Here is an 11,609-nt window from a genome sequence, read left to right as displayed (position 1 = left end):
TCAAATAATTCAACATTAACATTTTTTATTTTTATCTTTTTTTTTTTTAAATGTAAATCACTCAATCGAAGTTATCTCAAAAAAAAATGAAAAAATATAAAGGAAAAATGTTTGACAAAATTAAAGATTTGTTTTAGTTTTAAGAGAAATTTCCAAAAATGTTAATCTTGTTATGCAATCTATGTTTAAAACAATATTACTTTTCAAAAATTATAAATTTTCAAAGTTTAAATCACATAGTGAATAATATAAATTAATTAACAAAAATTAATTATTATAATATGTATCAAAATCTGTAACAAACATATGAAGCAGAGTGAAAAAAAAATTAAATCCACTAAATACACAATATTTTCTTAAGAAATTATTCTCCTCTAGTATTTGAGATTTGAATTATAATATAGCCTTTCGGGATAGAACAATTTTATCCACCATGTATTAATACTCAAAATAATAGTATCAGTGAGCCACTAAACGGCAGTAAAGTACATGAATAAACTTTGTACAGAAGAAAAAAAAGTCAAAAAATTTGTAAGCAGAAATATGAGAAATCAAAGGTATTTATAGCCAATAGCATTAGTTTTAAAATGTTGCAACCTTTCAGAATCCACACGAACATTCATGAAAGTTTGCAACCTTTCAAATGGTCATGGTTGTTCATGAGTTGTAACCTTTCGGAACACTCATCTCCACCGCCGGAAAATTCAAATAAAATGGAAAAGATTTCAAGTGAGATGAATCGCGCAGATCCGAATCTGGTCGAGTCATTTTGGCTAATTAATTAAATAATTAAAATACACTTTGTCAAAAAAATAATCTCTCAATTATTTTTCGAAGTCGAACCCGAGCAAACAACGACAACGGCGCGAGGAGTCCCTCTTTCATTTTTTTTTACCACCACCAATGATGAAAATATGTCTTTTCTTTAAGCATAATAGAATCTTTTCCAAAAAATATTCATCTTCCCTCTATTTCTCATTAACTTTTACTACTCAACATAATTTACAAAATCTTAATCTTCAATATACGGAGACACAATCATTTTTGGACATAAGGTTTTTGATTCATTCAATCTAGACAATTCTTAGTATATTTGAGTCTGCCGAACAATAAAACAATCTAAATTTAAATTTCAATTGGTGTTTGATTTATAAAATTGGATTAGATTTAAAATTTTATTTTTAAATATTTATTTGCCTTTAAATTTTTACTAAATTTTGAAATCCAAGTTTTATGGTCCCTTTAGCCACAAATATATTTGGAAAAAAATAAAAATTGATATCTGGTCATATAATTTGTTATTATTTGACAAATATATTTGATAGACATCCAGCATCCAACATCCAAGTTCTAGAAAAAACTAGATTTAAATTCCAATATTTGATTTTTAAAAAAAAATTACTCAAAACGTTATATTTTTTATAAAAACACTCATAATTTATAGTTTTATATTAGTTTTTATTCCAGTATGTTGTACAAAATTTATACAATCATAAACATATTTTATACATTTTTTACCGAGCTTGCTCTCTAGAATCATTCTTATTACTAATAGTAGTAGTATTTTTCGTAAATCAATGATATCTTTCTTTTATTTTCTCCCTTTATTTCAAAATTCCTATTATTATAATCATTGTACTCTTTCATTATAAAATAATATAATTTATAGGTATGAATTATATTTTTGAAAAGATATATAAATATTTCCCTGAAGTTGGTCGGATAACTTACTTCAGTACTTAAACTATACAAACGTTTAAATAACCCCTTAAGATCTCCAAAGTGATTTTTTTCCATCCCGAGGCTGTAACATCACTCTCATTCGTTACATCATAGCCACGTAAGCGCCACATCATAACCATGTAATCACAATGTCATTAACTTTTTCACTATTTTTTCTTAAACATTTTTTAAAATTAATTATATCAATTGATTGATTTATAAATGCATATCATCACCCCCACTCCCATCTCCACCCCTCTTTTTCTTCTTCCTTGTTGTTTATCTGTATTCCAACCTTCAACTTTTTCTTTTTTCTTCTTATTCGTTACTATTCAACAACATCTTAAGTCACTTCAAAGAAGAAAAATCACATTATCCTCTTTGAAAGCTCACATCAAATTTACCTTCTTGGAGAGTTGAATTTTTTGAAAGCTAATTTTTTCTTGATAACTCAAATAAGAAAGTAAGATTGCATAAGAAAGTTGATCCAAAAAAATATAAATTTTACGAGAAATGTTCTAGAAATCAAAACGGTTCACCCAAAAATTAAGAAAGTTTACATTTGCGAAAACAACACCAATAGTGAAATATACGTCAATAAAATGACATTGGTATTGAAGTTTATGGATTAGTAAAAGACAACTAAAAGCAAAATAGTTGATAGAGGTAGGGATGAAGATGTTGGATGATATGTTTCAATAAAGAAAGATGTGTATTGAGGAAGACAACAAAATGATTAAGCTAATTTTATTTACCTCTTAATACGAAAATTTACATATTTTAAAAATTCAATATTAGAAAAACTATTTAAATAATTTGTTATATATTGACCAATTAAAAAAGCCATGTGTAGAGCTTTAAAATTCACCTTTTCTTTTTCTCTTTTTTGAGGCACTTTCAGGAGAGTACACTCACTCCCTGTCACGTCATTTATTTGAAGGTATTTTAATCACTTAAAAGATTTTAAGATGTATTTAAATATTCATATAATTTAAGTGTTAAAGTAAGTTTTGCTCCCAAGTTTAAGGAGGATTTATGTATTTTCCCTATATTTTTTTAAAAAAGTCACATATTTTTTGCAAAAATCTATTGTCAAAGACACGATAAAACTTCACTAACAAATGACTTGTCAAATATATTTGAAAATTTATAATTAAATGCTAATTTATATATTTTCGAATATTCATCAATTTGGCTCATATTAAAATATATTTTTTCGCTCACAAAATTATATTTCCAAGTAAAATATAACTCCAAATACAATTTTGAAAACTCATTTTTTGAAATTTCTACATCAAAATCATAATTAAATGAGAAATAATCGCCTGTTAGTGTTTTTTTCCAAATAAATGGAATTGGGAAATCAGTTTTACTAGTATAATTGTCAATTAGTAATGGCCATGGACTGAACTAACAATAATTTTGGGCAACCAATTAGTGATCGCTTTTCACGTGTTAACCAACATGCTTAATTTAATTTCTATTATAATCACGACATACGTTATATTACGGTGAGTATTATAATGATTGATTTTTTTTAATTATCATTTTTAATAAATTAAGAAAGAATATTTTATTTATTAGACTATCAATTTTATAATTATTGAGCTAATCGTTTTTGAAAAATATATTTCCTTGGTTTTGTATTAGGTAGTTATTTTAAATATTTGTCCACATTACTTGATCACTTACTAAATTATGATATGATTAATTATTTTTTTTTCATTTTATTCCAACAATTAATATGACATTTGAAAGTTAAACAATCTTCGAAGATCTAATTTTTTTTTTCCAGTATGATTAATATGAACAAAGGGCAAAATAGGAAAGCTGATCAGCATATTAATGATTTCTTAATTACCATGTAAAATAGAAAATGCCCCTCTAATACGAGACAAATAGAATAATGAGTAAATATGTTCGGGTCCTTTCAATCAATAGGAATAAAATGATAAATTCGTTATATCATGATTATTTTTTTAATAAGTGTATGAAGTCAAAATATGACAAGTAAAAGTAGATTTGATTACATGTTTTAAATAAATTAATCAGAAATTTTAAAATAGAAATATGTATTATATTTCATATTTTTGAGGAAAAATAAATTTACACAATCAAATGTGTTAAAGCAAAAATATATAATCAAACACAAATCTAACTTAAATAATCTAAAATAAAATGATTTTTTTGTTAGGGCAACGTTTACATATAGCAAACATAATATTCATATTTGTATGCTATAGCAAAGTTTACATAATTGCGCTCCATAACAAACATATATATGTATAATTCGCTAAACATATACAATTGAAGCGAATTGCATAACACGAATTGTATAAAATGAGAAAGAGAGAAATTATATACAATTTGAATTGTATAAAACGAGAAAGAGATAAATTATATACAATTTGAATTTATGTAAAACGAGAAAGAGAGAAAGACAAAAAGAGTTTTGTGCAGGGAATATATATAATTGAATCGAATTGTATTAAACGAGAAAGTGAGAAATTATATACAATTTGAATTTGTATAAAACGAGAAAGACAAAAGAGACTTGGGTATGATATTTGTGTTGTATAAATATAGGTGTATAAGACGAAAATATATGTATTTTCATGCGTTTATACAATTTTTTCTCTCTTTATTCAATTAAAAACACAATGCTATTATGTAAAGCCAGAGAGACGAGCGACATGAATAAACAACGAGAATATGAGGGAAAGTGGCAAGCAAAAATATAAGTAAGAGAGGGACTAACAAACAATTTACTTATGAAACACTAATAAATCAAAAAATAACTATGATATTTATTTTATATTATTAGTTTGATATTCTATACTATTAACCCTTTTTGTTATCACCAAAAGCCTAACGTACTAAATATATATAAACACGTGTATATATAATTAATTAACTTCTAAAATTCAAGTACTACCCGCAAATTAACGCCACATACACATTTTAACGACAAGAACTGACCGGTAAAATGAAAGCCAATTTCATTTAAACTTCCCTCCAATTTCTATCTTTTCAAATTCTCTCCTCCGCACGCCTTATACAGACATTGTGCCTTATTGGAAAAGTAAAGCAAATCACAAACATCCAAATCTCTTCACTTCTATCATCGCCGGCGCCCATTGTTCCATTCAGTGCCACCACTGACGGCTGCCGCCTCCACCGCCAGGGGTAAACCTAACTGCGTCTTTGATTTTTACCCGGTTACCAAGGCAATTATGGTTTGAGCCTTTTAGGGTTCACATGAGTCTGAAAGCGCTGAGCAACTTTCGGGTAGTTAATCGGGGTTTCTTCTGGAATTATTATTTGCTTTGTGTTTTCATATCTCGTGGTTGCTTAATTTCAGTTCGATGCCCCAATTTGTTGCTCGTTAAGCTTATTTTTAATGCTTTAAGTGAGCTAATTTATCTCTGTTTATTCCTATCTCTTTTTGCTATACATCATGGCACGAGAACATACAATCATATATGTTAATAGTCGGAAGAAAATTCTCTAGGGATGTTAGATTTTCCGGCGAGATCCGAATAGCTTTCCTGCCGGTTGGATTGTAAGCTCTGGCTCCTATCTTCCGATTGATATTTCTACTCCAATGTGCTCCACTTCAATAGTTTCGTTTTATGTAAATTGTATTTTACTTCAGAAACAATTGAATCTATACTATAAGTTTGGTTTCTTGTTGATATTGAATTCATTGCATCTCAAAGAATTGAATAAAGGTGTTAATTATGATTTACACTTCAAGACTCTGTGAGGGGCCATTTGTCTTAGCAAGCCAGAGTTCTATTTCATGGTAGATGTTTTTTCTTTTGATCGCTACCAATAGAGAAATTGATGTTTTGATAGATAAAAAAGGTTTGTGGATGTTACATTTTCTCCAATATCTGTGGAATTGTGGGACGTCTACGTGTATATGATGACATTGCTTTTGAACTATAAGTTATAGAAGATGTTCTAATGTTGTTGGCCAAAGAGTAATTCTTCTCTTGATTATTTGCTGGGAAGAAAAATGAGGGGAAGAAGTTGGTGATGGTTATTGTAAGTTTTGATCAAATGATTCACTTCTTCCAGGCTTACATAATGATGTTGCATTAACATCAGTGGAAAATTTGTTCTGAACCTAACACACATGCTTACTTCTCAGCAATATATCTTACTGCTTTATTCTTTGTTGTATATACTTGTGGCTTAGCCTGGCACACAATTGTTCAATCCCTCGTTCATCACATTGTTTTATTCATCAGATCACACATGTAGTTAGTAAGGTATTCATGACCGAGGAAGATGTTAGTTCATGTTCATTCTTGGTAAAGTTAAGGAAATCAATGGAATATGGGATTATGGGTAGTATGAGATAGTTTTCCTTATTTAACACATAAACACATTAGATTAAATTGACCCTGAAGTGAAGCAATTCAACTGCTACTATGAATTCAAATAGTGAAATACAATCAGTAATTTTTTCATAATTTTAAGAATGTGTGAATTATGATGATAAGCGAGCATACATTTCCATGAAGTCATATGAGTTTCATGGTTTTGGTTTATTAATATTGCTTCACCAGTAAAGATGAATAAAAGTGATGATTTCGGGTTTTGGGTTACTCCACTCTAAATGCTTATGCTTTTTCCTGTCTATATAGAGTTTATTTTTATAGCTGATAATTATTTCTTAACTAAGGGAGCTTGACCATCATACTTATTAGTCATCACCTCGTCAAACATTCTCTTATAACATACTGATAGTTCATCTTTTGCTTTAATGGAGAGCTAGTAATAGGAATTCTTTAGTTTTTGAAACTTCCAATAACTATGTAAATAATGAAAAGTGATCTAATAGTTTCCAGGGTAAAAAAGAAGTTATGTTTGATCAATATTGTTGTTATTGATGTTAACTGGAACATGTGCTGCTCTTCCTTGTAGGTAGTTACCATTCAAAAAATGGCAAGGTTCTTTCTGGATAATTGTTTTGTATAGGGGATAGGGTATAAGATTAATAAAATAAAATTAGTTTCAGCATACTAGTAACAACTCTCAGATTTGTCCACCAAGCTACATTAATTGTAAGTATAAAATGTCCAGTACTTGTTCATCCAAGAATTCGTTCAATTCATCTCTTCTGTTGAGCAGAAGTTCAGAAACTATATATAGGTATTTGGTTCCTGACACATGTAATACCAGCAGGTCTACAATTTTTCTTTAACACTAAAGGTTAAATATCTACTAGCAATAGCCATTATCTTCTATAAACACAGTCGCTGATAAGTTTAGCTTTTATTGAAGTAGCTTACATATCATACAATCACTTGATTTCCTATCTAATATGTCTAACAAAACAAAACGAAACAAGATGAAACCGAGGATAAAAATTATAAAGGTAAACAGAAATCAAGAAACAAAGAAGGTAGTAAAACAAAGTGGAGTAGGTTTATTGGAGAAGTACAGAGGCATAAGGAAAAAGAAGTTGCCAAGCTATATGACAGGTGTTTGTGTAACTGTATTCTTGACTAAGGAGAGGGGTTCTTCTTTTGTAGAGATGAAGAAGTGGAAGCTGGAGGAACACCAGGAAAACCAGGTATGATTGGTGGGAAGAGTGAAGGGGGCGGTGGTGGGGGAGATGGAGTTAAACCAGGTATGAACGGTGGGATAAGCGGAGGGAATAATGAAGGTGGAGAACGTGGAGGTGAAGGAATTAATGGAGGAAATATTGAAGGTGGAGGAGAAGGGAATAAGGGAGGAAATATGGAAGGAGGAGGAGATGGGATGATAGGAGGAATAATAGAAGGTGGAGGTAGAAATGGGTTTGGAGGAAGGATTGAAGGTGGTGGAAGAAGTGGATTTGGAGGCAGGGGAAGTCCTCCTATTGGATTGAAAAAATTTGGCTTAGCTGCAGTTTCTGATTGAGAGTAGTATTTGCTAGAGTCTTTAGGCACTGGTGATATTGGAAGTCCTGGAAGATCTGGCAAAGGAGGGAGCAATGGTAAAGGAGGTAGCCTAGGAAGAGGTGGAAGTAAAGTACCTGGCGCTGGTGGATCTTGAATTGGAGGGTAAAATGTAGGATCATTGGGATTTGAAATAGCAGACTTTTGAGGATCTGTTAATTTCTTTTTTGACTTTTGGATGCTTGGCTTTTGGCTACAGAGATCTGGCTGGTTGAGAGGCTTGAAAGTGAAGAAACCAGCAGAGAAGATGTGAGTCCCTTGTGTTCTTGACTTGAGATGAAGGGAAGATGAAGTTGCTGTCGACGCCACAGCACAATATGGCTCGCTGCTCTTGATCAGCTTCACAGAACATCCCTTGATTTTCTTGACATGTTTACTTACAGAAATAGGAAGGTCTACACTGAATTTCCCATGCTCATTGGTTTTCACCTCCTTGTAAAAACTTGATCTTCTGACCGAGTCTGCACATTCTACAGCGACAGTAGCACCTAAACACAGATTTAAATGCACATTAATGAGCTGCAAGCTCAATGAGAACCCAAGAAAGATGATATAGTTAAAGATTTTGACAAGAATGATGAACCTGAAATGAAGTGACTAGCCCCTGAGAAGTGTTGCTGGAAGCAGGTATCACAGAAAACAGTTCCCTCAATAACTGCGGTTGAGTGATGCCTATGCCTAGTATTCTCTGCCTGTGAAGTCGAAAGGTTATGAAATGTGAAACCAAGAAAGAGGACTAAAATCCAAACCCAAGATATTCTGATATTCATCATGTTTTAGACTCTTGTTAAGTTCAGTTTTCTAGATCAGAAACTACCATATGAATTCTCAGTTTGCAAAATAGAGAATTTCAGTCATTTGCTTGGCTTTCTATGGTTAGAAATGCTGAAGTATATTGTGGAATTCTTCTAGTTATATGAGAAGCTGAGACATGATATTCAGAACTCTGGGACATTAATTTATAAGGAGAGTGGCCGCAAACCCTCTTTATGTCATTCATGCAGAGACCAGTAAACTGCTAACTGCAACAGTAACTTCATTCATTTCCTTACTACGGCCAGACATGGACAAGAAACGAGAAAGTTTTTGGGACAGATAAGCAGAAACAAGTATTAATCATAAAGGTATAATGCTTACTTGCTTGTCTGTATCTTTTCTCTTTTCAACATAGTGGGTTTTGTTTATTAGTTGGTAAGGAATGAAAAATACCATGGACAGACAATTGGGGGTCCCAGTTGATTCACGAGACCTCTATAGCAGCCACAATTTTTTTTGGTCCCTTGTGAACTTGTAAAAAAATAGGAACAAGAGGGAGGTCATGCATGTGTATGATAATGTATCAAGTTTTTGCTTATCCACACTTTTAGGTTGGTCATGCCTCTTTTTTATTTTTACAGTTAGGAAATTATCTCTGCTTTTTAACTGTCAATGGAATTTCAAGAAATCTCATTCTTCAGTCATGAAACTTTTATTATCTTCCATCTTCATCGGATTAACATATGTTGGCTATTATGAAGGTAGAAAAACTGTTTCCATAAATTCTTAATGGCTCATTAATTACTGGTGCAATAATTTCGATAACAGTGACATGATTATTCTGTTTATGAAAATGATGTATTTGTCCCACGTGATCTTTCTCTCTCTTCACGGGTTGTTAGTAGAAAATTTGGGTAGTCAATCATTTTGTAGAATGGGCATAGGGTTATACTATTTGTCCTTATTTGGTTTCTAGCGAGAAGCCGTATTTAGGAAGAAAAAGAAAAGGGATGCCTCTGATCCTCTTATCAAATCAATTCCTGTTTGGAATTTGCACCAGGTAATACGAATTATGACTAATTTTTTAATCCTAATCTTCTCGGACTAAGTTAATAAGTTATATTAGGAGTTCTAGTTTGACTATTATTACTTGCATTTATTTTTTCTGATGATGATTCTCTATGAACTCAGATTTCACTCTGCATATTCCAAGCTCTCAATTAACGTACAACTAATTATTTTTATTAGTAGATAATAACAACCCAGCATTCAAAGTGCATGGTCCAATTGAGACAACTCAAATTTGCAGCATATATGTTGTTATAAGGGTGTCCAGGTGGTAGCATGTATAAGTGTTTACGTCAAATCAATAAAAAAATATGTACTTTTTATTAGTAAATTTATCGTTTAGTCATGGGTGGAGCAAGGATATCTCAAACTGTTCATGCGCTAACCTCTTTTAGTTAAAAATTTATATGGTATATATAAAATCAAAATTATGTTTTATTGTATATTTATATATGGTAATTGTTGATTTTACTTGGCTTCTTTATATGGTTATTTCTTTATGTTTTGGATCATAATTAAATTTTGTTTCTTATGCACGAGGTGTGAGTAAGTATCTACACTTGGATTTTGGAAATTTTATCTTTAAGTATCTGTTTGGCCATGAAATTTATCTTCATATATTTTCAACCAGTTTTTCGATTATTGGGCCTTCCACTTACGATGAAATTTTTTTCCAGGTAAAATGTATGTTCAAACTCATTTAAATCGTAAAAACCACAAATTCAACCACTCAAATTTTTAAGTTTCAAATAGGAGCTTAATGTTTGTAGTTTGATTGATCCGGTTTCAACCACTCAAATTTTTAAGTTTCAAATAGGAGCTTAATGTTTGTAGTTTGATTGATCCGGTGTTTACTTATGAACATCAAAGTTGCGTATTAAGCTAGTGTTTGGCCATAGATTTCCAAATATTCTTGGCAAATATTATTTGAGTGAAAATTTGGGTGAAATTTCACCTGTGTTTGGCCATAAAATTTGGAGTGAGTGCAACAAGAATTATTCACTAAATATTTCATCACTATTTTGGTGTTCACGTAAAAAATGATGTAATACAACGCAAGCAACTACTAGAGAGGGTGTTTTTGTAAAAGATAAAAAATTGGGGTAAAATTTTAATTTTTAAAATATCCCAAATAATGATATTTGACCCAAATACTAGAAAAAATTAGTATTTGGAATATTTGCCAAATAATAACAAATTGTATGGACAAACATTATTTGCCCAAAGATTATTTGGAAAATTTATATCCTAAATATAAGTACACTTTAGAAACTATATATGAAGCTAAACTGAAAGAGCACATATTGATTAAGGAAATTGCGCTAAGGGAGTTTAACTTGACCTTCCATTAATAGCCCTTTCTTTTCATTTCTCCATATTGCGGAACTGGAACTTGCCTACAAATGGCACTACATTTAGGACACTGCTAATGATAATTTCTTTTTTAAAGTTTAACCGCTTCAAATCTACTTCAAACTTGGTAGCTTGAGGTTCAATATAATTAAGATGCTTATATATGTTTCTGTACATGGAATTAGTGATCAAGAATGCTATTCGATAACTTTGCCATATAGCGTCACCTGCCCAACTTCTAATGATAAATCTAAAGGATGAAAGGATTAAGGGACGGTAAAGTTAAACTACATGACATATCCATGTTAAATATTATGTCTTTACAAATAATCGTTAAAGTGGTATTCAATCTCGTTTGGCTCGAGAATATGAACCAGCTGGTGTTGTTTTCTTGGATTCCTTCTTATTTGGCGGGTTCCCCTATTCTTTGATGATGATGGAACTGCCATCAAATTCACTGGCAAGATTTAGGATTTTTGGCTTGTGGGCATTAACTTTTTTTAATATAAATTTATTTTAAATCAAATAATATAAGTGCACAATTATTTAAACGTGATATTTAAAAGGGCAACTTTTACATATAGCAAATATAAAATTGATATTTGTATATTATAACAAAGTTTGCATAATTGCGCTTCATAGTAAACTTATATATGTATAATTCGCTATACATATACAATTGAAACAAATTGTATAAAATTAGAAAGAGAAAAATTATATACTATTTGAATTGTATAAAACGAGAAAGAGAGAAAT

At 30.8% G+C, this 11,609-nt stretch overlaps 1 protein-coding gene across 1 annotated transcript; it reads right to left on the bottom strand.

The window, feature by feature from the left end:
• Positions 1-6,989: 6,989 nt before the first annotated feature.
• LOC101250465 (proline-rich receptor-like protein kinase PERK9) lies at positions 6,990-8,982 on the bottom strand. Its single transcript, XM_004232085.5, has 2 exons — positions 8,260-8,982; positions 6,990-8,164 (listed from the first exon to the last, which is right to left on the bottom strand). Exons 1-2 carry the CDS (start codon positions 8,447-8,449, stop codon positions 7,242-7,244), a joined length of 1,113 nt encoding a protein of 370 aa, XP_004232133.1. The 5' UTR covers positions 8,450-8,982; the 3' UTR covers positions 6,990-7,241.
• Positions 8,983-11,609: the final 2,627 nt, after the last annotated feature.

The sequence above is a fragment of the Solanum lycopersicum genome, chromosome 2, assembly GCF_036512215.1.
Source record: "Solanum lycopersicum chromosome 2, SLM_r2.1".
Classification (NCBI taxonomy): Eukaryota; Viridiplantae; Streptophyta; class Magnoliopsida; order Solanales; family Solanaceae; genus Solanum; species Solanum lycopersicum.
The sequence above is the reverse complement of the archived record's forward strand: the minus strand, read 5'-3'. Positions and strand labels throughout refer to the sequence as shown.

Coding starts and splice junctions, on each gene's coding strand:
- LOC101250465 (XM_004232085.5), bottom strand. CDS start 8,449: ATGATGAATATCAGAATATCTTGGGTTTGGATTTTAGTCCTCTTTCTT. Junction 8,165..8,259: donor GGCTAGTCACTTCATTTCAG/GTTCATCATTCT, acceptor ATCTGTGTTTAG/GTGCTACTGTCGCTGTAGAA.